The sequence below is a fragment of the Aspergillus thermomutatus genome (assembly GCF_002237265.1).
Source record: "Aspergillus thermomutatus strain HMR AF 39 chromosome Unknown NODE_179, whole genome shotgun sequence".
Classification (NCBI taxonomy): Eukaryota; Fungi; Ascomycota; class Eurotiomycetes; order Eurotiales; family Aspergillaceae; genus Aspergillus; species Aspergillus thermomutatus.
Genome location: NW_020798228.1, coordinates 6,150 through 33,943, shown reverse-complemented (window position 1 = coordinate 33,943; position 27,794 = coordinate 6,150). Strand labels below are relative to the sequence as shown.

Genomic DNA, 27,794 nt, shown 5'->3' with positions numbered 1-27,794 from the left:
GGTGAACATGCATATGAACAGATCGGTACGTCCTCTGCAACGAGTTCAATCTCTAAAGAAAACATATGGTATCGAAGAGTCTGGGATTGCGGGCGTGGATATCATGAAGATGACAAGATCCAATAAGTGAAAGCCAAATAGTTCCGAATTCGCCTCCAAACCCGCTAGATATCAAGCACAACGGCCGTTGCAGGAGTAAACAAGAATTAAAAGGGGTATAAAGTTATTAAAGTAAGAGGAAAGAGAAAGAAGGCAAGGTCCCAGACGACAATGCACCTGACTTGTTGCAGCCTAGAATCCACGCCCAACGCCACTGCTTGGTCTCGTCCCCGGCAGTGACGCGCCCTCGCTGTGGATGATGCCAACCTTGGGATCCGGGATTTGGATGTCCAAGGACATGTATGCCGTCCGTCGCAGACTCCATATATGTACCCCATCCTTCGCGCCGATCTCGCGATTCCACTTGTCAAGCCAAGCCTCCACCCGTTGCAGATGGCTTTTGATACCAGGGGCACCGATATCCTCCCACAACCAACCCGTGACCAGACCCAGCGCACCATCAACCAGATTGCGGAAACTGAACGGATCAAAGGCCTTGATGAGTTCCTCATTCACCGTCGCAATCACGCGGCGAAACTCCTGTTCCGGTAGTAACGGGTCGAGAATCTCAGGATAGAGATTCGAGAACGTCGGCGCCAAATCCCCCTTCACCATCCAATCGCGTCGTATTCGAATAATTCGAGTCGTGAGGTACTCTTGCGACCCGATGGGAACATGTGGATTGACATGAGGGTAGCAAGGATGCGCGGGGCCCCATGCCAACTCCTCGGCGACTTCAGCCTCTCCGCTGGCCGGTGGTGCACCCGTGTTTGATGGAATCGAGGCGATTTGCGATTGTGATCGCAGGGAAACCTGCGACTGTATATGGCGCGGGTGATCCCCATGCAACGAGCCCTGTCGATCAACGAGTGTATCCTGGGCTAGATGGGCCCGTTCGGGCGGCCGAAGGTCTTTTCCCTCTTGAGAACCATTGTTGCTGTGTTCCGCCTGTTCGGACATCTCCTGCAGAGCGAAATGGCGGTCGAAAGTGCCACTGCGCCTCTGCCCTCGAGGCACTGCGATGCTGGAGCGCCCACTCTCGGTCTCGCCTTGACTGCGCTCTACTACCAAGCTAGTTGGGGTTTGCGATAACCGACTGCGGCGTCGTTCAGGGATAGTCAGAAGCGGATACGCGTCTCGGTGAGCTTCCAGCGGCAGGTGCTCGTCGGAGATCTGCAGCGGATGCGGGACAGTGACCGGGGTAATTCGGGGTACGTAATTGACTGGGTTAGCGAGTCGGACAGCGGGGGGTCGGAGTATGGTAGTGGTGAGGAATGAATGCGGCCGTCTTTGGAATTGTTTTTGTCGAAGGGAGGGTTTCTTCGGGCTGTTCCGGGTGGGATATTCTGTAAACGGTGATAAGTATGATGAGGCACGACGGTCGGACTCGAGGGAATGGTGCGTATGATGGCGGTGGGGGCGAGGAGTGGAATTCTCTTCAGCCTCGGACGATGATAGTATGTGCGAGTGTTCCCAGGCCGCTGAAGACGCCGTTTTTGGAACAAGGGCTGGGCCACCGGACGATAGGGGTAGAGGAGCGGACGAAATGGCCGTCGCAATGGCTTAAGGGGTGGCCTGGATACTACAACTAGCGATAGTAGTAGTAATACTAATAGGGATGATGATGGAGGAGGAGAAGAGAAAGGCAGGCGGTGGTGCAGTCGAGGGGTGGAGGCAACAGTGAAGGCTGTTATTGTTATTGGCGGAGAAGACTCAGAAAGGGGCGAGTCAGGGGACATGGAAGGCCCGAGCAGAGCGCAATGACATCGACCCGGTAGTCACGCCTCTGGTCGATGTCGATGTCGATGTCGATGTTTGATGCTCAGGATGATGGTGGTGAAGTGCGAGAGTCAGTGAGAAGAGATGGATTGATCTGATCTGATATTGAATTGATTCAAACGGCTCTGCGTACGTTCTCAGTGGGTTGGTTGTCAGTCAAGCAGGGCTCCGTCTCAATTGCAGTGGTTCTATCGACAAGGCCGCACAATCAGAGAAAAAATAAAAAGGAAGAGAAAAGAGAGATAAAGAAGAGAACATGCGAAGACGCGACAATTGATATAGGACGAAAGTTAAGGACAAAAGGTGGATAGTCAATAATGACGAAGATGATCCAATAGCCCAAGTAAGGCTCAAGATTCGCCTCGATTTTTTTTCCATCCTCCAAGAAAACCTTAGTCTTTCCTGTATAAAGAAAGCTTCAAGGGTATGACGCTATGTACGTACTTTGTACTCCAGGAAATCGACGCTGACAACCTCTTATAATTGATTATGAATCCATTGGCTGGACATGGGGACGTGGATGGCTGTTTCATCTACACCTGTCAACGTCTCAGATTACAATAGGAGCCACTCGTCACAGTCTTGCAGTCATGTCTACATTTAACTATCCCATGATGTAGAATCTGAGTAGGGAAAATATACAGCTTCAGTAAACTTGGCAGTTTATCCATCACCATCACGGACTGTTTCCTGCCCTAAGCCCCTGGATTTGCTGCTATATTTGTCTGCCGGATCGCTCGGCCAGATCGACTATTCTTTGCCTATCTCTCTAGTCTGAGGAGTCCAGATCCTCCAGGATGCACTAGGATATCCGAATAATGGGACTTTCCAGGTAACCGTCTCTCACTTTGATTCGTGGAACAGATTTAAGGAGACGCTTTCTAAGGATTATAGGAAGCCAGGATCATTGCCTTGAAACTAAACATTATCTATTTACTAGAGACGTCAAGCTTGTCCGTAAAACATGTGTGAAGCTGAAACATCAGGTCTAGAATGCGCGTCTGTACGGAGTCTACCCCGGAGTATCCGGGATCATCTCTATGTATGTGAAAGTGCAGTGTTACCGCCCATTCATGCTTTGATTCGCCTTGGCTTGCATGCGTCGCATGGCTTCTCGATGCAACTCACTCATATCCCCACGCTGCATCCCCTCGGCTATTGCCCTGTCGAGATTGACTTTCAGGGATGAAGAATTCCGCCCCGGTGGCCCAAAAGGAAATGAACCGTGAGGGCCAACACCGGTCCCACCAATTGGAAGATCTTGTTTCGCCAAGGGGTTGCGTTTGTCCTTCAGGTCTTCCCGAATAGATTCTCTCCACGCAGCCATGACCGCTTGAGCATTTCCGGGCCTCGATACGCTCGATTGACCCAATTTCGGCGTTGAGGCTGGCACGCTTGTGTGCGGGCTCTGGACTTTTTGTTGATGTAGCATTGCACGGCGACGAGAGAGGGGCACGTCATCACCTGATTCCGGAAATGAAGTCGTCGGGGAAATCTGGACCGAAGTATCCAATGCCAGGGACTGCCTAGGGCTATTCCGCGACGCCCACGGATCGAGACTGAGACAAGTAGACGAAACCCGACTTCGCATCATACCTTCTCGCACTGCAAGGAGTGGAGGCGGCCCTTTCCACCTCGGTTTGGTGAGCTCAGGGCCCCCTTGAGGCTGTTCAGTAGGGATGGGTGAGATGGGGTCGCCTGGGACAGCATTATGCTCGGCGCCGTAGAACACCGGACTTGGGAGAGCGCTGGTGGAGGATAAGACGATTGTGGAAGGGACCCCTGAAGACCTGTCAACTGGTTGAGGTTCTCCAACTCTTGGTAGGTTGATAGCCGAAGTTGTGCGCGGTGTGTAGTCGTTAGATATTCGATGAAGGTCGTTTGCGCTCTGCTGCTCTTTTCCGGCGTTGGCACGCAAATCGGCAGCAGGTGGTCGCTGTGCAGTGAGAGGTGTTTGCAACAACTCCTCAACATTGACAGGGGCAGGGACCTCCCCAGCGTCGATAGGACTTTCCGCCGATTCATTTGTGATGGGCTCGATAGGTTCTGGCTCGGGAATTTCTGCATCACAGAGATGCTTGGCCCATTCATTCGTGCGATAGGTCTGGACTACCCTCGATGTTCGCTCCGGAATACGTTTCACTGTTTTGGCGTCCAGTTTGGGCTTCTCTGTTTTTCGTTTACTCTTTAGTTTGGAATGCGATGACGAGGATTGCTGCCTCTCGGATTCATCGCCGATGTGGCTTTGACGATTCTCTGTTTCTAGTGGCGCCTTCAATGAGCTATGTTCTCGTGACTCTCGAAGGTTCTGCTCCTCCGAGTGGCTAGTTTTCGTATTTTCTTCTGGCGAATTTCCGCCATTGCAGTCTCCAGTCTCGGCTGTGGCGTTTGTCTGTGAATCTTTGGGGGTCTCTAAAGACTGGCGTTGTGTTCTCTCAGAGACCTCTTCGGTTTGTGCATTGGCTCGAGAAGGCAATGGTGGACATCCTTCACCAGCTTGCGTTGTCGGCTGTTCGTCCTCTGTCTTCTTGCCATCGGGCTGAGGCTCAAGTCCTTGCAAACTTCCCCCAATGTCGTCAGATGGATGACTTTTGTTCTGACCAATGTCCTGGGCCTCTGATTTCAATGGCTCCTGTAACTTGCCGTCCGAAGGAGTGTCTCTTCCTTCCACAGTGCTCACACACATATCGAAAACGGCTTTGTCGGCGCTCTTTTGACAGTCAACATCGCTCAAGCCTGCCTCCACTCCGTGAGCATCTGTGTCTTGCACAAGGACCGATTCCTGTTTGGCGAGGCAATCTTCTTCACCATCTATTTCTTCGGCCTTTCCAACTTCGACGTCGCTGTTACGCCTATCAGAGGGAGTGACGGTCTCTTGCACTGCTATTTCAGGCTTAGACCGAGCCTTGACCGCATCTTCGCGAGATTCATTTTCAACGCCATGGCAATCCGAGCTTCGATCACTGCTGTTATCCACGACGCCTTGTCCAGACATCGACGTCTCGTCATCATTATGCACGAGGGCTTCTTCTGACGGTGCAGGTCTCAGGCTGCTTTGTACAGACATTCTCTTCCAGAGGGTCATTCCGGAGAAGCGCTTTGAGCGTACCGTCGCCGTGTCTGAGCCAGCCATGGCAGTCACATCGGATTCCTTGTCATCCATCAGTCTCGCCGCGGCGGCCCCGTCAAAGACCTTGAATGGTACTGGATGTGCACCGTCACTTGTCTTCTCAGTCGTGTCTCCATGTCTTCCAACTTCCGTATTTCCGGTAGCCCGAGTCGCATCTGAGAATGAATCCTCACTAGCCTCCTGTTTCCTACACTCAGAGGAGCAGCGATAGGAGACCTGGGATGAGCCCGAAACGCTGTTGACCTCGGCCACGTCACCCTTCCCGAGATCCTCCTTATCAGCAGCGCATTGAGTGCCGTCTCCAAGCTCCGGGATGAGCCTTGCTTCCACATTAGCATATTGAGCTTCCCATGCTTGTCTTTCTCGCATGTTATTCTCCTCGAGCCTGCGGGCAACTTCAGCTTCGGCCTCTTCTTTCTTTTTCTCTTCCTCTTTCTTAGCTGCTTCCTCTTTGCGTCGCTTCTCTCTGATCACTTTCCACAGTCTGAGCTGTGACACAACACCTAAGATAGCTACAATCACTGTGACAGCAAGCTCTACCCGGATATTGCGAGTGATTGGGTAGGTTCCAGTGCCAAGCGGGAATACATCTTCGTTGAGTGCTTCATGAAAAGTGAGTAACATTGTAAATGAAAGCAGCGTACGCCACACTTACCCCATATATATAGCCAAAACTCTTTCAGTCCAGCCCGGCTGTAGCAGTCGATTCCCAGCGCGACAGCTGTACCTCCCGAAACACCAGCTGATACTATCAACCCGTGAGGACGCGTGTAATGACTAAAAGACAAGGCGTAAAATGCGACGGAGATCGCGCCGATGAACCCAGCTTTGGCATTGGGGTCCGTGAGAAGTCCTCCCGGCCTCAGGCAAAGAAGCCACATGCTAACACAGAACCCTCCCAAAAGGCATCCAAGTCCTTCGGTCAATTCCTTGAATACAATGGAAAGCGCTCCAAATGTCACTCCCGTGAAGAAAATTGCCACAAGATATGCTCCTTGGACCGCCACGCGCACAGGCGGATTCATCACATATACAATCAAGGCCTGATTTGTCAGTGTACAATAAAACGACTAGGCTCGTCATGCGATAGGCTTACTGTGACTCCTAAGCTTGTAAGAAAGGCGGCAGATAAGAAAACTTGAACCCTGGATCCAATATGTTAGCTCAGAGGACCCTTTACAGACGAGATTCCGACAGTACCATGAATTGCGTATTCCTATCAATGCAAGAATGGCTCCCGTAGCTATAAGGATAAAGCCGCCAACCCCGAACGCTGGAGTCACCCGGGGCTCAAGCGGAAGGGCGCCAGGCGCGGGCGTGACTGTTCCATCTTTTCAAGCTTAGCTTTTAGGATGATTCCAATGAGGGAGGATGCACCCACTCTCAGAAACGGTTGACGTGTTGAGCGACGCGACAGTCGTCGATGCCGGCGCGGTGGTATTTGAAGTGGTTGTAGAGTTCACTCTGACTGTCGCATGGTTTATTGCGCTCGTTGTTGAACCGCTTGGAGCTTGATTGTCTGATATCGTCGTCGTTGGCGATTCGTCTCGGGCTTCTAGAGCACCAACTGCCTGGATTCCAACTCGCCCAACAAGCGGTATCGATGCTGCAAAGACCGGTAGTCTAGATATAATGCAGACAACCAAAGCAATCAGAGGCAGCAACCTCATCTTGACTTTGCGAGGGCGACCCTGTAATGATCTTGAGCGAAATCGACAAAGATAGTTGCCGAACTTAGCAGGCTGGCGACGCTAACGAGTACTTCTGAAATAGTGTCGACAAATCCTTCCAATTGTTCTTCACATACTTTGGCCCGTAAGGTCACCGTGGGCAATGACCATCAAGAAAAACATCAATTGGTCCCAAAGATGCGCTTTACTATGAAGGAAACGTGACCGCCGATATTCGAGAAAGTTGGGAGACGGAAAAGACCCGAGTCTTTCCAGACATATATGTACTGATATCCATCATATCGCGCTTTTCGGCGTGACCACCTGGAAAGTGGAAAGGAGCTCAGATGCTCCGAGAGCTGGCAATAATATTTTGTAGGGATAAACTCCTGAGCCGGTACACAAAAAAAAAAAAAAAAAAAAAAAATCCAAACAAGATTTGATGGACAGCAGACTGGACGCATGGAAAAAGCGAGTTTCCACTGAATGGGGATCAAGGAAAAAGCAAGTAGTTGCAGCGTCGATGGCCATGCATGATAATTGTAATTTTTAGGCAGGGATCTACGATCAGTATCTCGCAAAAGCGATAAAGCCAGAGTGAGCCACGTACCCCGTATGAGGCATGTCCTTGTCAGCGACTCGGCGGTCAAGTACTAGGCTTCTTGGAGACAATTATTCCAAGATTGAGGCATGTTCTTCACTTCTTGTAAAAGAAGGTTAAGGTAATCTGCAAGGAAGGCGTCTCGAATTACCTGAACCTGTGCCTTGGACAATCGAGGGGTCGGCTATAGATGCGTTTGTAACGACAATCATTGAATACCTTTTCAAGGAACTCAAGGTCAACATGGCTTGCTACCACTGTACAAGTGACAATATGTGTCGCGTTAATTTCACATTTCAGGCGGTATGACAGGTTGATTTGAACAGTCAAGAGTAGCGTGGGTAGTCAGAATTCGATTCACAACAACAATGTTATTATAAGATTCGCACAGCAAATGACATGATGATCAGACATATCGGATTCGAGAATGGATGTAGTAGGCATGAAGTTTCATCCTTAGCGAGGACTCAACCCGATTAACCTTTGAGTCCAGTGTGGGCCTTGCAATAATCGTCAGCTCTGTTGATCAGGCTAGTATCACTAGCCTTCATTAGCTCAGGACGATAGGATGATCTGCTGCGCGGAATGACAGGTCTGATCTCTCGGCTCTCTTAGGCGCTGGCACTGCCCATTGAGAAGTGGGCACTCTGCCGGCTTGTCTTCTGATTGTTCGTTAGAATCGTCTTTAATTTCCGAGTTAGTTGTTTTGCAAATGTATTTGAACTTTGAATGTGCTTAGCCGAGTTATCCATTGTTTCCATCGCAGCGTTGCTGAGGTCTGGCTTTTGGCAATCGGTTCTCTGATGTCGAAAACGCCAGGGAAATGCAGAGAAAATCAAGATGAATCGAGATTTCCAGGGTTCGCAGCAGGATAACAATAGTGGGATGCACGGTTGATGCAGAAGGAGTCCGAAAGGGCGGAAGCTGAAGGGCTAGATACTTAGATAGCTTGTACTTGGAGAATCGTGGTTTCACTTACCCCTCCGAAGCTCCCTTCGCGAAAAAGGCACTGGTAGGTAATGCCCTGCATTTGACGTCTCACAGTGGATGTGCGCCAGAAGTCGCCATATCTGGGCTCATTTTACTTACTTCCGCGTTGGAAATCCCTTTTGCTCTGTCCGACGTCTTCGTCATCTGGTGAGCACTTATGGAAGAATGCATGCATAGCTCCATGTTGAAAGAAAATTTAAGTAGACAGATTCGGGTTCTAAAACATTGTTGCTCCGGATAGATCCCACAGAATCAATTCACTCGTCAATGAGTTTGTGAGAAAAAAGCAAGTTCTAGCTCGAAGTAAATGATTAACGAATGTAAGAATAAACAGAAGAGTCCGAGTACATCTCTCCTGTGTATTATCACGTGACTGCAACACGCGCATCATCAACAACGACGAGCTGGGAGAGACTCACTATCGACCATCATTAGCACTTACAAGTTATCATTCTTCCTCGACGTTCCCAACCTATTTATTGCTATCTCAAGCTCAGAATTAACATATCTCACTAACCTGAGCGGAATGTCTGCCTTCAATTCATCACTTCGTCCCCTCCTGCGCGCCTCTTCCGGTGCAGCTCTCTCCGTACGCTCTTTCAGCACCTCCTCGCCGCGCTCAGTTGCACGTATGATCATCACTGGCCGTCTCGCTGCCGAGCCCGAGCTGCACGCCACCTCAAGCGGTCAGGACGTCATCAAGTATGCGGTGGGCACAACCTACGGCAACAAGGATAATCGCCAGACGAGCTGGTTCCGTGTCTCGAGCTTCCAGCCAGAGGGTGCGCAGCGGGATTTTATTCTCAACCTGCCGAAGGGGTGAGTATTTCCGCTTATCACGAAGGAAGCTCTATCTGTATCCGCTCCTGTGCCCCCCAATGCATTATTGGGTTATGGTTGCAGACTGAGAGCAGTTGAAGTCTGATGTTGATCTTTTTTTTATTCTACCAGAACCCTTGTGTACGTTGAAGGCGACGCCACCATGCGCTCGTACGAAGACTCAGAGGGCAAGAGACAGTCCAGCCTGAGCATTGTGCAACGTAAGCCAACTACCCTGTTCATGCACCTCCATCTGGAAAATTCCATACTAATGCATGCCGTGGACAGGGACACTCGAGGTCCTCAAACGCCCGTACAACCCCAACGCTGCTGGTTCTGAAACTTCTTCCCAATAATCGCCTCAGAGGACAAGTGAGGACAGAAGAGAAATGTACGGTGGGCTAAGCTTCTTGGTTACTGTTGGGGATAGAGAGCTCCTCGTTTCTTGTCTGACATCTCCGCTTTGTCGGTGAAGCCGACTGTTGGCCGCCGCTCCATTTGACTTTCACGTATTGTAGTTGCCGTGCTGTACCAGTATACCCTTGAATGACACTACTTTGACCGTCCGCTCTTAAGCGACTTATTTCTCTTATACTGTTGAGTGTTCTCCATTGCAGTGACAAGAGACAAGGATATTACAAGTTTCTGCTAGTGTTGAATGCAATTGATGGACACTGAAAGGATTACCCTTTTTTGGTTGATCTGTGAGCTCTCATGCGAAGAGAGTTATATGGAAAACTGAAGGAAATATATTATGGTGTATCTGCTCTAGTTAATATGATTAAAAGAATGAAACGCAGTGTCAGTCAGAACCAGAGAAAGTCCTATCAGATGCTCACATCGGAGTAATATGTAAACACAATAAGGCACCATGCGTGCCACACTTGCTATGTTTCGGGTGACTGTGAATCGGAGCACTTGTGCCATTAGCGGGTGAAGCTTACACCTGCAGCTCACTCTCTTGACTAATAACTTGCTTAACGCGAATAGTATCCGGTCCAACTGGGGCGCTTGTGAAGTCACTACTTCCACGGCTTTGGCTCGTACCGGCCCAGGCGTTGGTGGATATTGTGGTAGCCGGAACCGAAAATTCCGGGACAGAGGGCGTTGTTTTCCGGATTGAAAGGAATGTGCGGCTCAAGAGAGACCTCGGAAGCGAGAGCCATGTAGAGGGACTCTCTTGCCGGGGCATGGCACCCTTTTCAATATCGTCATGGCTGTAGCTGGCCGTCCCGGTCGTGGTCGAGTCGGTCGTTGTTCTGCGACTGTATTAGCATGAAGAATAATCGTTTGTCAGTGATGACAGGAAATAGCACTTACCCAGTTGCAGACGACTGCTTCCTAGAAAAGAGCAACCTCGCACGACTTGCTGTAGACCCTTCAGTGATGGATGCCGAGGTCCCTTGCGACCAAAGGCGCAAACCAGCAAGACAATTTCCCAAGCCCAGGAGACAAAGGGCGGATTGGTACAGTCTCAAAGCATCGTTGCAGCATCCGAAAAAGATGAAGAGCACGTATCCTGCAGCGATAGGAATCCAGCGGTCAAAGAAGACTTGACCTTGGGCTGGAATCTTGAGGATAATGCTCCATTGTGACTGTGGCCCATGGAGGAGGCTCCATGAGTATGGATGCCAGGGCAAATTGTACGTAAGGTTGCGATAGACAACGTAAGACTGAATTGGCAGAATCGTCATAAGCATGATGAACGCAAGGAAAAATAGACGCAGGAATCGGGACTTGCTCAGATGGCTGTTGGCGGAGTTGAGTATGTCCCCAAACTGGCTTCGATATTTGTGAAGGCGATAAAGGGTCATGCCTGTGTGGTCGTCAGTCATGAGCTGGAGACGGCTGACAGTATCTTGTTCATACCGCAATAGAAAGCAGCCAGAAGGCAGATTATAGGAGGCCAGATGAACGATAGCACAAGGCTCACCCAGCTTTGATCGAAGTTATTGACGCACCCTGAAATACCGAAGATCAGGTACCGGCTCCTTTGGTAGATAATATGTGTAATCATTGCAACCACTGGGATGGCCACACAGAATGAGGTATCCATCAGACGGTTACGCCAACGTTGGCTGTTGTTGGGGACAAGCATAGCACGTCTAGTGTCGAGCACAGAGGCCAAGCTTCGGAAGATGCACACCAGAGTCCCGGGTACGGCAACATAGCTCGCTATCATCACCTTGACCTCGACATCACAAAGACCCTGACCATCCCACCATGAATCGACATCGTCGGTTGGCCAGATAAGCGCATTGATAACGTTAAAGATGTTGAGGATCAGAAACCAGCAAATGAGCGCAGTAGCAGGGAAATTGCGGTTCTTCCAGTGTAAGATGATTGGAGGAATACTGACAACAATCGCAATAGAGGATAGCACGGGGATGGCCACAGCCTGCGTGCTACGTCCTGTTGTAGCTGATTCCATCACGCAAACTGTCTTCTAGAGACAAACACGCTTTGACTTGAAGATTCTGATCGAGATGCCGATGTCGTGCACAAAGGTTTCTTCTGCGGAACTACTCGACGGTGAGTTTCTTGAGGTCCGAAAGCCAGGAGCAATGAGCCAGCACCGCTCAGTTAAAAGAAGAGATCACAAGTCGCATCAGAGGGGGTACACAGGGGAAGAAGCAACCAGAGACAGGAGCAAAAGTTGTATGTTTTATTGAGGACGAAGATCCCGAGCAAAGACTGAGTGTAGATTGCGAAACCCCTTCACTCTCCCTCTCTGCTGAGACAGTCATTTCAGAAAATCTCAGCAGGTGGAGAAGATGCGAATAGACGGCAATGAGCAGAGAAAAAGCAAATGTGTTTGACGCATATAGGGAGGGAGAGCAATGTGATTCAATCAATGATTTCATCCATGACGGTGCCGGGTGGGCTTGTGTCTGGAAATCCACTGCATCTTGAGCAAGAGTCATCACCGGACTATTGAGAAGATCGACTTGAATAAAGAACGGTGAAGACAAAGTCAAACAGAATGGATTGCTTAACCTCATTCAGAGGGTGGTGATGGGTGAAAGAGACACTGGGATATCACCCAGCGGATACTGGAACCATTCCCTTTTTGGGTGTCAATAAGCCCGCTGTTCGCCATCATCAACCGACTCAACACAACCGACTGCTGAGGCCTCTAGTCTGGTCCAATTCTAAGGTCTTCTCCCCCTGGGATGCGGTCAGTCGCTGTGAGACTTCGACCCTTGGTTTCACTGAATGCATACAGCTGCATCTTGTTTCATCTCGAAGGAATGTTTGTATGATGGTCTCGTCGAATCGACATGCGGTTGGAGGCCATCACGAGATCACACGCATCTATCCTGGAATTTGAGAGACGGTACAGGTGTCTTATCTCTGTATTATGTTATCAGGAGTGAGGTAATGCCTACTCCAGGGTGGTATTATATGAAGTTGTCATGACATGGCTAACCCGACATCTCCAAGCGGCTGAGCCTACTAGATGAAAGGAAGGGATGGACCACATAGTCAGGGCAAGAAAACTCTTCAACTTGGAGACACATGGACTTCTGTGGACAAAATTGGTCTTCACGATAAAGTCTGACGAGAATTGACTTCGAATCCCGCATGACTGACGAATCTGATTGTGGGTTACATCGTCGAGCGGTTGCAAATTCAGACTTCCGAGGCTTTGAGAACTGAAGCAACAAGTTCGAATACCCCACACCGGCTACTATGGAAGAGGAGACCTTTCCGTGCAAGCTTTGAGCGAAAGAAAACATCGGTTTAATAAATGCTTCAACGAGTTCAGCGCTTGAGGACTGGAATAACCCCAGAAAGGTGCTTGGCAGGTTATGTTATTGCTTTTTTTGCAGCCCCTTCTGTGGCGCATGTTGTCGCTATTACGTACCTCTGGCGTCCTCCCTCCGCGTGTTCGGTTCACTACAACAAGTCAGGATTCTTGAGACAATCACGACCTTGCAACAGCAGCCAGATGTGGCATGAATTCTGATCTCTCATATCAAACCCTATCTCCCGGCATGAACCTTGTTATATCATGAGCCACATCTGAGTCCCTATCATTCCCAAGATACGTACGGATTGCAGCACCTGATCCGCTATGGTCATGCCAGAACAACCCCGGAGATCGGCTTCACCCCAGGCTCCTATCGAGAGCGCCAAACCCCACTTCCATTCGATCGGGTCCGTGAACCTCCGCCATCGAGGCCCGACCCGTGCTGCAACCTTTGCAGAGGGCTCATCAAGCATCCAGAATCAACGTCGCAATTCAAGCTTTTCTGATTCAGTATCCGAAGCCCGAAATTCGATTCGCTCCTCAACTGATGAGTTATTGTTCCCACGTGTAGTTCAGAAGGGGTACAGTGATTTGCCAAACGAGGAATCGAATTGGCAATCTGCGCCTCTTGGTCTGGCCCTATTGCCTGCTATTGCCGGTGTCTTTTTTAAGAATGGAAGTGCAGTCGTAACAGATATTACTCTGTTGATTCTGGCAGCGATCTTCCTCAATTGGTCAGTGAGACTACCATGGTAAGAGCTACTGCCTCATGCTACTCATTCTATATGCCTCTTCCTAACTGAAGGACTAGGGAATGGTATCGCTCTGCACAGGCGGTGCGACAAGAAGACACATATTATGATCCTGTCAATTCATCGCTAGAACTCGAAACGGATGACAATGAAGCAACCTGTGAAGAGCGAAAGAATGTGACAGACCGAGAGCCTCCAAGGGAGCAACGAGTCTCCAGTGCTGCCAATGAGGCTAGTAGGGAGCTTCAGATCCATGAACTTGTTGCTCTTACATCATGCTTCATCTTACCCATGATCGGGACATGGCTCCTCCATGCTATCAGATCCAAATTGTCGCGGCCATCGGAAGGATTAGTATCGAATTACAACCTTACTATATTCCTACTGGCGTCAGAGATTCGGCCGTTCGCTCACCTGCTGAGGATGGTGCAGGCGCGCACACTCCATCTTCAGCGCATTGTCGCTGCATCTGCCGACGACGAGGAAAAAGTAGACCCGAAAAAGATCAAGGATCTCACCAAGCGACTCGAGGAACTCGAAGCACACGTCGCTGAAGCAGCCGCGGCTCGACTTCCGTCCGAATCATCAAACCACCCACAAGACCTGGAGCAACTTCAAAATCTCATCTCGCAAGCAACCACAGAAGTCCGCAAAGGTTTCCAACCAGAGATCGATGCCTTGAATCGCGCGGTTCGCCGCTACGAGAAACGCACAGCGCTCACTTCATTCCAGACGGAGTCAAAACTCCAAGCGCTCGAAACCCAAATGCACGACGCTATTGCTCTAGCGGCAGCGGCGCATCGCTCCAGCACGCGTCGGCCGTGGGGCACTCTATCAGAATTGTTCAATAGCATCTATGCGATTATCCTCCTCCCAGTACAGATCTTCATGTCTCTGGCAAGTCTGCCGTTTCAGTTATCGGCGCGGTGTTTACAATACTGCAAAGATATACTGCTCTCAAAACCGCCACGAAGATCGAGCAAGGGTAAGGTGCCGCGAGATGTCAGAACCTCCTCTTCAAGTTCAAGGCAGTTCAGAAGGACTCCCCAAAAGGACTTGGGCGGTGGTCAAGCGCTCAAACCAATTCGAGAGTATCAATGGCAAGAGGACGTGCTGTGAGGGAATTTTTTGACTATGGTTGGAAACTTTGATATCATGATACAGGTTTGGCTTCACAGCCCTCGGGGTGTGATTTGGATGTCTACTCATTGACTGATCAATATTGGGACCTATGTTGTTTGTTCTTTCTCTTTTTCTTTACTATCAATGTTCTAGGTTTTACTGGGTTCGGGATTCTAGAAATAAATCTGGACAGGCGATGGCGTCCTCTCAAGAGCATTCTCGAGCTACATTTGTCTTGCTCGATTCCTTGTACCGGTATTAATCAGCCACGAAATACATCCCTTGCAATGATGGGAACCTTGATTCAGTGGGCTTTAACACAAACTACGCGTAATCCTAATGATAAAGTGACAATATGTCTATTGACTCAAAATGATTCCGGCCCTGCATCTTGCAATGCGCAACCAAAATGCCAACGCATGACGACTATATAATCTAACGATGTACTGAGCAGAAGGCATGAAAGCGCACATAATATACAGAAACAGGCCGCCCAGCTCCATTAGTAAAACCCAAGAACCTCCTGTCCGAAGCGCGGATCGCGCGACCGACTTGCGTGAGCAAAGCAAGAAAAGATTATAAGGTGGTTTACGGAGCACCACCCGATGGACCCAGGTTATCAACCCCAGCCGTTTTCAGGAAGGGTTCGATAATACTTCGTTTTCTCTCCTCCAGAGCTCGCCGCTCCTTGTCCTTGCTAGGGACAGTATTGAGGGAAATGAGAGCGGAAGCAAAAATGGAAGATAAAGCGGTTTCGACTGCTAGCCGGCGATGAGTGGTGTTGGCTTGAAGGTCCGATAAGCTGGAGGCTGTTAAGACACGCGGTCGACGTTGGATACTGCCTCCCGGATTGGAGGCTGCTGTTTCGGCTGCGGTCGGACCAGAAGGCTGTCCGCCTTTGGTGAATTGAACACTGTCCCTCTTCTTGTCTTGAGATTGTTGGTTCGATGTTTCAGGCACTGCTGGTGCCGTAGACTGCGACGGGGCAATCTCGTTGACAATGTGGGCGAGCATAAAGGTGACAAATGTGAAGGAGGCGCTGTGAGCGGGGGAGTATGCGAGCGTCTCTAGAACCCATGCCTGAGCTTCATCCAAGGACAGGGGAGGTGACTTGGCCCGTTCACGTGCAACGATCTGCTGTTCCATTTTCTCCCAAGTGGGAGCCGTTACTATTCCATCGCGCAGTGAACGGAGAAAGACTAACAAGGTCTCGCACAGAAGCTCTAATCGGTGAAGCGAGGTTACCTCAGGGGCGAAGATAGACCTGGGATCTTGGTTGGTGTCCAAGGCTTCACGAACTGAAGCCAAATGCGGATTTCGTTGCTCCTTATCCTTCAAGGTCCACGTCTCTGGGTCAAATGGCCATCCGGCACCCTGGTCCTTGGTCCATGGGGGTGACTCTTTGTCGGAATCACCTTTTGTCATCCCCCATTCAGCAATAGCACGTTCAGACAGTTCTGAAATAGCCTCAGTCAGGCGGAAAAGCTCGCGAGGGGCGGATAGGCGGACAGCCTCATCATTATCCCGTTCGTTTCCTGATTTATCCCTTCTCAATAGGCTTCGCGCACCGGCTTCGGGCATCCTGGTAAGTTCCTCCACGCTGCGACCAAAACAGGTAGGTAACCACTGCCCATAAGTAGAGATGAAATGATCGCGACCGTCGGTCACCCGAAGGACAAGGATGTCCTCTAGCTTGAGTTGACCCTCGTTCAGCAAACGAACATGATCGATGTCGTGAACATGTGCTGTTATATCAATGTTGGCGAGCTCCCCGGGAAACAGAGTACGTTCGTTCGTTTTCCTTTTCTTATCTTCCTCACGGTGAGCGGGTGTTTCAATTTTGTACTCCAGCCATGATGGTGTCTTCTGTTCAGTGCCATGATCGGGCCTCTCAAAACGGAAAGTAGCGGGCACGCCACTCGTATTTGCAACTGTGAGTGAGCGGGTGGTGGGTACATCGAAAGCAATATCACCAAAGTCTACCGCATTTGGATCTCTTGTGGACTCTTTGGGAACCTCTCCGTGTACATCGACTACGACTGTCAAGCCAGGTCGCGATTCATTCTCGGCCTTGTCTAGCTCCCGTACAACTTCCTGATAAACCTTGGCCTTCAAATGAGGGTCGACAGCCTCATACTTGATCGTAAAACCAGCAGCCAAAGGCTTGTGGTCCGATGATAGTATACCTTGATGTGACACATAGTATTCGAGCCGACAGCACTCATCCATATCAGATTTGGAAGACACCGAAGCACTGTCGCTCGATTTATCCTTATCTGGGTCGTACTCGTCCCCACTGTCGGCACCATCGACGTTCGGGTCATAGTCAAATAATACGTTCTCATCAGCAGCTGCCTTATCCAAGCCCCTCGCTTTCATCTCTTCATCCCGTTTTCTCGACTGCTCGACTTCATGAACCAACTTTTCGTGCCTCAGTCTGTCGTGGCGTGTCCGGTATAGGATTCGATCGCACCAGCTCGGCCCACGATGCTTCTCACTAGAGTCGAACCTGGCCACACTCCCTACATCATACTTGTATGTCGGTAAGAATGTAATTTCGCCTTCTCGCCATCCATCATGAAAAGCCCTGTCCTTCTCCTGTTGCATACGAAGCTGATCATGGGGCAATAGAGATGCAATAGTGGTTTGTAGCGAAGACGGGTCCGTATGAGGCTCGACTTCCTCGTCGGATAAAGCTGGGAGTGGTTCTTCCGATTCCTTATCGTGTTCGACGCCTACCATTGGTGATGGTGGCACATCTTCGACTTCGTGTGACGGCGTATGTCTCTTGTCATATTCGTTCTCCGTATGCCGAGCGAGCACTTGTCGCACGTCATCTCCCGGAACGTCTTCAAGTCTATAGTTCAGGTCACCAAACCAAAAGGCGAAATCTTCTCTCCCTATACTATCCCCAGGGTCCATTCTCAGACCCTTCTCCGGGTCAATGGGGTCAAATTTAGCGCGTCCAACAATCTGAGACGCATCCCAATTGCGCCGTTCTAAGCTACTCTTATCCGAGCCAGCAGAAAGATGAGAGTTGATAAACACAAGACAAGTCGTTTCACCGAGCATCAGTCGCGTTGCTACTGCGCCTTTATTGCCCATGTAGCCCAAAAGTCCTGTACCCACGTTGGTGGAGCTAACCGAAGATATGCTCTCGACAATGAAAGGAGCCGCATATATCAAAAGCAAGAGTCCCACCAGCTGAGTTTCCGCAACGAGCTGAAACCCCTCCGGGAGAGCTTTCTCAACCGCCGCCTTCCACTTGTTCGATGGCGACGGATCAAGGTATGGCCTCAATGCCTCCGCAGCCGACGAGACATCGACAATCTCTTGTAATCCTAGCACGTAGAGCCCGACCTTCTCCGGCTCGTACGCAGGGAGTTTGAGGAATCCCTTGCGTTTCGGCTGGCCGTCCTGAGCCTCTTTCGAAGCATCCCCAGACCCCCAATCGGTCCCGTCGGACATATCTCGGGGATCGTGCAACTTCAGACCAGAGAGTTGTTCGCATATACCCTTTCGTTGCACAAACCATTTACTGACATCTTCCTCCGTGCCTCGGATAGCAGCCACATTCCATGTGCCGACCTTGACGCGGAGCGTTTGCTGGCGGGTGTACTCGGACTTTCTGGCCCTGACGGCCTTAGGAAGTGCGAACGGGTCATTGCGCTCGTCGCGATAGCGACCGGAGGAGCTGCTGTCACTATCGCTGTGATACCCACCGGGGATTGAAGACACAGGCGGTTGCGACCCCGACTGATCGGTGTTGGAACTCATGCTGTGAGGACCTGACCGGGACACGGCGCATTATTCGAAGGATGGTATATATATATTCCTTATCTGTTCCCAGGTTATGACTCTTAGGGACCAGAAGTCTGCCTCTGAGAGAGGCTCTATTTCCGCAGCACGACGCGCAAAGAGAGGTAGGGAAGTAACAGGGGCGTCGTGTGACAGTCTAGGTCATCGGGACAGTCTTGAATGCGTCTTGCGGTCGATCAGGAACCGGCAAATTGTGCCTGCGTCACGAGATGTCTAGCCGTGTGCGGGGGTCTGAGTGCGGAGGGAGAGAAGAAGACGACGCAGCGGCAATGGGATGGATGGCGGTAGGTGGTCGATACGAATGACGACAGGCGATGGCAAGAAGGGAATTGAAGCGGTCCTTGGATGGCGGAACTATAATTCTGTCCAAGCAAAAGTTCGGTATATAACAACATCAATAGAAAGATGCGATTTGATGCTAAAGCTGAGCTTGAGCGCAACACAGCAGAAAAGCGTGCAGAATTGATCAGGAATGATGGATGCGTAGGTGCTCGGCTTGACCTGTTCGCGGGGTTCAGCTTCTCTCTTTATCTTCTCCATCAACGTCACCAATATTCCGCGTCCAGCAATCTTCTCGATTAGCTACCTCCATCTCTCCCTGCAGCCAGACTCTAAACTGATCTATTCTCGATTCTCTATTAAGGCGAGTCAACAGGGACAACTGTATGCAGATTCTACTCCACTACACATATTCTCACAATGACGACCCGCAAACCCCGACGATCAAACAATGGCAACGGCAACAATCACCGTCACAATCAGCATTGCACACAACCCTCTGACTATGAATCTGACTACCCAAACTACTTTTCCGACACGCAACAACAGCAAGAACAGCCTATGCCTCCCCCACCGTTGCGCTCCAACGAGGAGCTGAACCTCTCCGTCCTCCGCCGCCATAACCCGTCCGTGAACTCGATTTTGTCTCTCGCACCATACGCAGTGGTTTACTTGTTCAACCCGACGACCCGACAGTGGGAAAAAAGCGGTGTGGAGGGGTCACTCTTTGTCTGTCAGCTAGTACAAGGGAGTCTAGGCGAGGAACGATACAGCGTCTTCGTGCTGAACCGACGCGGCCTGAACAACTTTGATATTCTGTTGACGGACGGGGATAACGTGGAGCTTACGGAAGAATATGTCATCATCAAATCCGACTACGACCTGGGCACAGACCAAGTCATGAACAACAATAATGACTACAATGGTGCCCAGAAGAATGCAAACCCCGCCGACCTCCGTATCTACGGCCTCTGGATCTACTCCGAGCCACCGCCAAACTCGACAGCCGAAACACGCACAATCAACGCTCAGATGATCCGAGAATGCGCCGTTCATGCAGGCCAGAGTCTGAAGATCGCCCGTGAGCGACTAGAAGCGACGCGTCAGAACGGCCTTCATGTTGCTGCTGCCGCCGCTGAGGCTAGCTCCATGGGTGAGATGCACTCGAGTGTTCCCATGGGCCGTCAGATCTCCTTGAAGGACCTCTTTGGCCAACAGAGAGCACAGGACGATGAATGGAGCGTCAAGGCGCACAATCTTGGTCAACAGCAATGGCAGCAAACACCGATGGAGACGCCGGCGGCGGAACCGCAACCTCGACAGGATGTTCTGGGAGATTTGTTCAGAAGAGCAGGACTAGCCTACCAGGGATCCTCTTAAGCCTCTTCTAGTGATATGTTTCTATCATTTTACTTTCTCCTGATGTCGTTACGCGGCAATCTGCTAGAGGGATAGAGTTTGTTTATGGAGATACCCAAATGTCTTCACGGCTCGCTTTAGTTGTAATTGTGACCGAGGCCGAACTGGAGTATCTTTGACCTCTGCTTATTCCGTCATCCCAAGGTTGACGGCATGCAATGTGTTATCTCGCAGAGTATGCACATGCAATGAACTTTTCCTCAGGGTCCACATGGAGCGAAGCCATGTCGACTTAGCCCATTTCTATTGAGTGCTGGGAATGATAGACGCGATCCCTGATTATGAGTCCATGCTCGTGTATCAGATACCAGCAAAGGTACCTGATCGCTAATCAGTCACTTTGGTCTATAGTAAAGTCATCAAGCCAGACAAAAACTCCACACCTCCCTGCCTTTGACCGTCTCAAACCGATACAATATCCATAATCATATCTGCTACCTTCCCCGCCATAAGATCATTATGTCCTGTAGAAGAATTGATCAGTACTAAGCGTATATCCCTAGTAGAGAAGCAGTGAGCCACTCACTTAAGCAGAACGCATGCGGCAGCCCATCCTCGCAAACCAGCATCGTCGGCCCACCTTCTACACGCCCCCGAAGCTCAACAATCTCATCCCTCGTCCGCTCCGCAACCCAGTGGTCATTCCGGCCAAAGTAGAAGACCAACCGAGTCAGCGGCTCGTTGGCCGTTGACACGCCCCAGACATCATCACCCCATTTGTCCGAGGTGATGGTTCTCATCTCGTCAGCGGCCATGTGTCTGCATTCGTTAGAAGATCTCACCCCAAAAACACTAAAAAGTCAATGAACTGGGGATGGGAATGGGAACGGACAAAGCCTGTCTAACCCCACGTTTGCTCTTGATAAACGCCGCAGTTGTCTCAACCACACTATCCGGTGGCGATCCCATAACATGCTTGATTAGCCCACGCAGCAGATCGCCTGGAAGTAACATTGCCAGAATCCTGGCCAGAAAGCCAACGACTAGAGCCAGCTGGGGTATAAAGTAGAGCAATCGCTGCCTCGCATCAGTACGCCGCAGCCACTACACCGTAAACCAGCGGAACAAACTCACCGTCAACTTCCGCCCGGAAGGCGACTTGGCGATATCCACGACAGTAGGGAAGAGCATTATCCCCCCAACGATATCGAAATCAGCCCTATCAGCTCCAGCTCTAGCTCTGGCATCCGACCTCTCCCGATGTCTCCGCAGAATCTCCATGGCGATATAAGAGCCCACCGAATGACCAACAAGAATGACCTTCTGCTTAGTCTCCGCGCCGCCCTGGCCCGCAAGAAACCCATCAAGCTTCCCCTGAACATAGCAAATCTGCTCCTCAAGATCAAGGTAGCGCTTCCCCGCATCTAGTTCCTCGGGCTGGTCGAGCTCGAACCCACCCAGGCTATGTCCATATATCTGAAAGTCACATGCATGGCTACGGCTCTGAATCTGCGCGCCGCGCGAACCCAGTCTATCAGCAAGAAGCGACAGGAAGGTATGATAGTATCCGATTAACCCCGGATTCCCTGAGATCATGAAAATAGTTACCCGGGAGGATGACGAGATGGAACTCGGCCTGTTCTTCTGCAGGGAAACATTGTGCAGAAACGTCTCGGGCGTGATGCGCGGCTGGGGTGATGTTGACATCTTCCGGACTGCTGGGCGGTATATTTGCGCGGTGATATACCTGCGAAGCATGAGATCACTGCGTTATTGAACTTGATGGATGCGGAATGGTCGTTCGTGGTTGACTTTTATGATGTAGATAGATGGTGTTCCTCGGCTTTAATGGAACGTATCCACTGAACCTTTTGAAATCTGATTGAGAGGATGACAACGTTGTAATTGATGGATCGCAATGAGCATCAATAATGACCCAGATAAGCATCATGAGTCCATGAAATTAAGCTAGAAACCAACCTAAGCTTGCCTAGGCTCACATGTGGAGCGCTAGAGATCGAGCTCTTGTTTTAAAAGTGGATGGCCGAATGCGAACAACAGCGGATTGAACCATTCCGCCCCAGCATCGATGAAGAACAGATTAATGATGATTCTGAGATCCTACATTCGCAACATGTGAGCCGCATATTATGAGTCCATCGTTGCAAACAATCAATGTCTTCGGGCCCTACAAAATGTTGCTATTATCCTTATTGGCCATTTTCGCTTGGTAAGAAAATGATCTGGATCGAAGATATATGATCATTGCGCTGGCAAATATGTGCAGTCCATATTTTTCCAGAGGAATAGGTATCGACTTGCGCGGCAGTCCGTCCATTTATCATCCTCTAGGATAATTCCTAGTTGCGGCATGAAGCGAGATGAGGGATATAGAGGGGAAGGCATCCCTCCTCGGCGCTTCGCATTTCAAACATACACAGATTCATTGCGGTCCGTTCCATCCAGCCCTATTCCCCTCCCAGTAACCAGTGCTGTAAAGAACCCAAAGGCAGATGAAAAAAAGAAACCCAAAGCATCTGGATGTCGACGAATCCTAAATCGCGCTAATGCAACAGCATTGCAGGTGCTGTTATAGTAAATACGATTTTCAAGCCCCTTATTCGCCAACCATGGACAAATCAACCGGCACACCACGTTATGAAAACAAACACAAGGTAGAATGCAACACCGTGATATCAAACAGGCAAACGAAGGGGATATAGTAGATCAACATCATATCGAAAAGACCTGATTGCGAGCAGAAGCTGTGGCAGGCAAAGCCAGAAGCCATCAGCAACATCAACAAAAGAGTTGATACAACATCTAAGAAAAATGGAATCAGAACGATACAACAGACCGTCACGGTCAGATGTTGGATTTTGCAAAGTGGAAAAGCGGAAAGAGATGATCACATCATCTGGTATCTCTAAGGTGAGGACTCTTGAAAACAAACAGAGAAAATGATCTTGTCGCCTGAGCAAGCAAAAGAGCAGGATTCAGGCCGAAAGACTGCTCACACGATCATAGCAGCCAGACACGAGAACACCGGACGAAGAAGTCATCAAGCATCTTCTTTCACACTGTCAACTCGGTTTTCTTTCTCATTGCTCGCATTACCTGGGGTCGAATCATTCGACTCAGTTTCTGAGGTGGCTGGCTTGACTGCGGGACCGAGGTTGATGGCGATCCGTTTAGGCGCTGCGCCGCCACCCATACCGCCCGATAGATTCTGTGTTGATCCCTTTTCGGCAGTAGAAAGAGTTCCAATTGACATGCCTCGCTTTCTCCGCAGAAGACCTGCGCTGCCAGAGCTACTGCTCGTGGAGCTCCTCCTTTTCGGCCCTGAAGTTAACTTGACCAATTCATCGTCATCCTCCTCTTCACGCCGACGCTTCTCTGATAGTCGTTCCGGAGGAGTTTGTATATTCAGAGAAACTGGAGTAGACTGCGTCTCCAACGAGACATCTGCAGTCGCATCCTCTCCCTGTGGTGTTGGCTGCGCCTGGAGTGTGTCGGCTTCCGGCTTTGTATCCATCGCATTCTCATCTTCATCATCGTCGGGATAATCAACCAAAGGTTTCACTATTGGTGAAGCTGCGCCATTCTGCGCATTGACAGCCACAGCACCATGTACACGATTCTCTTGCTGCCACTGAGAATTAGAGTCAGCCAGTGGAAAACATTTGTCCTACTGGGCGCATCTTACCTCTTCTTCGTCGTCGGATGTGTTGAAGTATTCCTCTTCAGCAGCATCCATCTCCTTGACCCCTTGCCAGCGTTGGCCATTCGCCTGTAATTTTCGCGTTTCCTCTTCTTGTGAGAAGAGAGTTGAGTCCGCCTCTGCTCCATAGCCTTGCATCTGCTCGTAGCGCAGAATCAAATTCTGAAAGGTGTCAACATAAGTGATGTCCTTGATCTTCTCGCGGTATTTTTCAACAACGTGAAGAACAATGGGTTTGATATTCTCTCGTTTAATGAACTCGAAAAGCTCAAGGCATGCTGAGTTGAGGAGGTTGTCGCGAGGCATAGTTTCGTAGACAATGTCCAGGATCAGTCCGAAAGTGTTGTTGTGCGTCATCAATGCTTGATAGAACGTATCCTGTAGGCTGACCAAGGTGCGGAAGAATTTCAAAGCGGCTGGAGGAGCACGAGGTTAGAGATCCGAGGCAAAGCCAGCAGAATTGGGTCATAGACTCACTTAATTTGAGGTGTTTCTGAGGGACTCTCAGTAACTGGGCGATTCGAGGCGCAAGAGCCTCGTTATGAATGACATTACGGCTTCGGTAGAGATGTTGACGGACGAAGAATGTGAGGATATCGACCAAATGCGAATATAGGGATACTTCTTGAAACATGAGATCGTTAACTGCGTAGCCGTTGTACAATTAGTATCGTTCGCGCGTAACAGCTAATGAGCGCACGCGGTACTTACGATTGGCACGATTCTCAAGCCGTTTGAGGGGAAGAAACAGTCTCCTAGCCGATTCATCAAAGTGATTCTGCATGAACGCATCGGAGAGAATATTAGGACGAAACTTTGAGAAATATTCGGGACCAGCCCGACCCATGGCATCCTGCAAAGGTATTTGAGGATCCAATAGAACTTTGATCGCATCCGCGAGCTGATTCTTCACACCAAGGTCAGATTCGGCATGCAGGAGATCGATGAGAGTATCGGTAAGGGGTGTTTTCTTTTCGTTGACAGCCTTGAGCATATATCCGCGCATCATGATTGGATCGTGATCAAGCAGAGCTACAAGGAGATCGACTCCTGTAGTGCGCATGGCTGGGTTAAGATGTTTGATGGCAAAGGCAATGACGGCGAAAAGGCCGTGATTAATGAAATTCGCAAACAGATTGGCACGCGCGGGAGCCTGTAAATTCTTCGCGATTCCAGCGCACTGGTGAAGGAATTGCACGGCATCATCTTTGCGCTTCAAATCTGTGTTCCGCGGATCGAAAACCGAGAAGAGTTCTTTCAAGAAGGGTCCATTCGACTGAATGTGATTCACTATCTCCACCTGATTGAAGAAAATCAGAGAGTTGAGGACAGAGAATGTCGGGTCATCCAGAATTCGAGCCAACACCACGTCTTTCAGATATTGTAGGCGCCATGTGTAACGAATCTTGCGGCGAATGATGGGATCCTTTATGGGGACGACTTCCTTGTAACGGCTCTGATCTGCGAGATATTGCCGATGGTTGGCCTTGTGAGTAGGAAATTCGGGATCGTCTAAGATGAATTAGTCATATACATCATGCGACAAACGACCAAGACAGAGGGGGTGATTATCACGCACATTCCAACGCCCCGACCACCCCCAGGATTATATCATCGGTAACGACGGTCTCAATAATAGTGTTGTCATTGAGGAGAATGAGCGATTTCATTATGTTGCAAAGTCGATGCAAATCCGGAAGGCTCTCCAAATCCTCTGCGACAGTGACTAAAGGTATCAGTTTCGGAATGTACTCGTCTCTAATAACAAACTTGGACAGCGCGTCGCGACCGGCTTGAGTGACGCTGGCTGCCCTCATGATGTGGTCGATTTCCGGAAGATTCCCAAGCTCAGGCGGAGGTAGCATGATTGACTGATAGCTCTCGAGGTCATCGGACAATGCATCATCTAGTAACGGACGTAATCAGTTCGACCGTTCACACGGAGATCTGACTCGATAACCTGCAAGGAACGGGGACGGATATCAACTAACCTGCTGCTGCCAAGCTGTGTAGGTGTTGTTGAACATTATTCACAAAATTCCTTGGTACTAGTCAGCGAAAAAGCTGAGAGGTGGGCATCAATGCAACACCTTACCATATGGCCGCACAGCCCTCCGCTTCCTGAAAACTCAGTGCCATGTCCGTTCCATTAGGCTCTGTCCATACGATAAGGGTCTCTGTTCGGAGCGTACGAGCGTTAGCCTCTCAATTCTTGGTTCAATCTTCCTTTACTGTGATGCGATACGACGAGGGCTAAGAGGGAGGTTGACCTTGCTGCTTCTGATAGCCATCGTCCTTGGAGATTCTCGTCTCGAGGAGCACCCGATCGGGCTCATCCTCCGACTGAACAAATATTCGCGGTTCATCCTACGGGACGTAGATGTCAAGTCAGTCACAGAAATATGAAATTATCTTCAGCGCAAGGCCAACTGCAGCTTTCGCGCCGACGATGGGCGATGCTTTTGCGCTGACCGGGAAGCGGCAACAGAAACTTACGTCGAGAATCTGTCCCATGCAGAACCCCGTCCCTCGATCGAACCAGTCATTATCCCTCAGCTCGTAGACCTTGACCCGTTTACGATCGTTGGGTGGTTGTAAGTCCAACGCCATGGTGTGGCAGAAAGGAGAGGTGGCGTCTCTTCAAACCGGAACAACTCAAGGAAAGAGTGTACCGGCGCGAGAACCGCCACAGGTGAGTGGAGAGAAAGAGCCGCTGCCTTGTCCAGGGTTGGACGAGGAATGCGCGGGGACGAGCGACAGAAAAAGCGTAATTTTTGAGGGGGATTGAGGATCGGAAACGATATCAACCGGCGACGATAACGATGTTTGATGCTTTGCTGCGGATGATGATGATGATCCTGAGTTGGGGTCGGACCACCTGACGGCCTCGGCAGCGGTCGGCGGGCGCTGGGTTTTTTTCCTTCTCTCGTTGGGTTCGGCGAGCGCGCAAAAAAGCGACAGTACACGCGACCGTAGGGACAGAGAACACTAAGGCGGGCCCCTAATCTCCTTGTGTCGCGATCTGGTGAGTTTTCCGCTGATAAGAGCGGTGATAGCAAGTTTGGCCTGAAGGTAGTGAAGCCGATGAGAATGCTACCCTGAGGTATATGATGAACGAGCAGTGGACGATAGTAGGTGGATAAAGCTGGATGAAGCCTTCTGGAATCCTACTGGGTTCGGAGGCAAGGTAACCAGATAGAAGATAGGTAGATACCATATGGGGATCTGCAAGAGAGCGGGCGCAGGGAGGTAAAAAAAAGAAAGGTTTGGTTGGGATGACGTGCGCTCACAACAAGGGTCTCTCTCTCTCGTATGATTTTCTTCTAGCAAGGAGGCATTATTACTATATTATCTAGGGGCTGAAGATGTCACTAATACTAAAAATAAATTCAAGGAATAAGACGATCCTCGATGCAAATACTAGACAGGTACGACGTAGTCTTATATACAGTTCTCAAGTAAGGTACCGAAGGATCGGTCAACATGTCATGGTAGTTGCAAATATGACATTTGAGTGAGTCAGGGCCTCAGGGGTAGCAACGAGCAAGTATGTACTACCTGTATGGACTCACCTGAAACATGGCCTAAGGTACTCAAGACGACCTCACTAAAAGAAGCTCTACAAGGGGATGGATCATTGGATCAGGCCTGGGGCCGCCTAGAGGGCTCGGAAGGAAAGAAGCTTAATGGGCTTCCTTTCCTTGTGACTTGTAAGGGAACTTAAAGTTTCTGGAAACCCATCGGTATCTTTCCCCACGTTATCCATGGAACATGAGTTCGAAGTTCTAACTCTTCATAAATGCTCTATCTTAGGGTACAAGAAAGATGAAAGATGAAAGATGCGACATGCCATCGCTTATTCTTTGAATTCATCCCAAATAACCCGATGCGCATCCGTTC

General features: G+C 50.0%; 8 protein-coding genes across 8 annotated transcripts; 3 read left to right on the top strand and 5 right to left on the bottom strand.

Annotated features, from left to right (window-relative positions):
* Nucleotides 1-291: 291 nt before the first annotated feature.
* Nucleotides 292-6,678, bottom strand: CDV56_103805 (uncharacterized protein; the record flags this gene model as incomplete). Its single annotated transcript, XM_026757424.1, has 6 exons — nt 292-1,661; nt 3,007-5,610; nt 5,664-6,051; nt 6,105-6,153; nt 6,209-6,338; nt 6,390-6,678. The coding sequence occupies 6 exons, from the start codon at nt 6,676-6,678 to the stop codon at nt 292-294; spliced, it is 4,830 nt and encodes a 1,609-aa protein (XP_026612292.1).
* Nucleotides 6,679-8,795: 2,117 nt separating this feature from the next.
* CDV56_103504 (single-stranded DNA-binding protein) lies at nt 8,796-9,444 on the top strand (the record flags this gene model as incomplete). The annotated part of the gene is made up of 3 exons (XM_026757123.1): nt 8,796-9,088; nt 9,221-9,309; nt 9,377-9,444. The coding sequence occupies 3 exons, from the start codon at nt 8,796-8,798 to the stop codon at nt 9,442-9,444; spliced, it is 450 nt and encodes a 149-aa protein (XP_026612291.1).
* A 584-nt stretch (nt 9,445-10,028) lies between these two features.
* Nucleotides 10,029-11,519, bottom strand: CDV56_103295 (pheromone receptor; the record flags this gene model as incomplete). The annotated part of the gene is made up of 3 exons (XM_026756914.1): nt 10,029-10,347; nt 10,409-10,904; nt 10,958-11,519. The coding sequence occupies 3 exons, from the start codon at nt 11,517-11,519 to the stop codon at nt 10,029-10,031; spliced, it is 1,377 nt and encodes a 458-aa protein (XP_026612290.1).
* Nucleotides 11,520-13,166: 1,647 nt separating this feature from the next.
* CDV56_102930 (uncharacterized protein) lies at nt 13,167-14,713 on the top strand (the record flags this gene model as incomplete). Its single annotated transcript, XM_026756549.1, has 2 exons — nt 13,167-13,594; nt 13,654-14,713. 2 exons carry the CDS (start codon nt 13,167-13,169, stop codon nt 14,711-14,713), a joined length of 1,488 nt encoding a protein of 495 aa, XP_026612289.1.
* A 591-nt stretch (nt 14,714-15,304) lies between these two features.
* Nucleotides 15,305-18,493, bottom strand: CDV56_102447 (phosphatase family protein; the record flags this gene model as incomplete). Its single annotated transcript, XM_026756066.1, has 1 exon — nt 15,305-18,493. One exon carries the CDS (start codon nt 18,491-18,493, stop codon nt 15,305-15,307), a length of 3,189 nt encoding a protein of 1,062 aa, XP_026612288.1.
* A 741-nt stretch (nt 18,494-19,234) lies between these two features.
* On the top strand, nt 19,235-20,194 carry CDV56_102221 (Dcp1 family protein; the record flags this gene model as incomplete). Its single annotated transcript, XM_026755840.1, has 1 exon — nt 19,235-20,194. The coding sequence occupies one exon, from the start codon at nt 19,235-19,237 to the stop codon at nt 20,192-20,194; it is 960 nt and encodes a 319-aa protein (XP_026612287.1).
* A 441-nt stretch (nt 20,195-20,635) lies between these two features.
* On the bottom strand, nt 20,636-21,880 carry CDV56_101982 (bifunctional triacylglycerol lipase/ester hydrolase; the record flags this gene model as incomplete). The annotated part of the gene is made up of 4 exons (XM_026755601.1): nt 20,636-20,697; nt 20,760-20,992; nt 21,066-21,250; nt 21,308-21,880. 4 exons carry the CDS (start codon nt 21,878-21,880, stop codon nt 20,636-20,638), a joined length of 1,053 nt encoding a protein of 350 aa, XP_026612286.1.
* Nucleotides 21,881-23,234: 1,354 nt separating this feature from the next.
* Nucleotides 23,235-26,504, bottom strand: CDV56_101339 (SMEK family protein; the record flags this gene model as incomplete). Its single annotated transcript, XM_026754958.1, has 9 exons — nt 23,235-23,825; nt 23,880-24,310; nt 24,372-24,539; nt 24,606-25,406; nt 25,474-25,800; nt 25,886-25,935; nt 25,990-26,071; nt 26,165-26,261; nt 26,391-26,504. 9 exons carry the CDS (start codon nt 26,502-26,504, stop codon nt 23,235-23,237), a joined length of 2,661 nt encoding a protein of 886 aa, XP_026612285.1.
* Between the last annotated feature and the right edge of the window lie 1,290 nt (nt 26,505-27,794).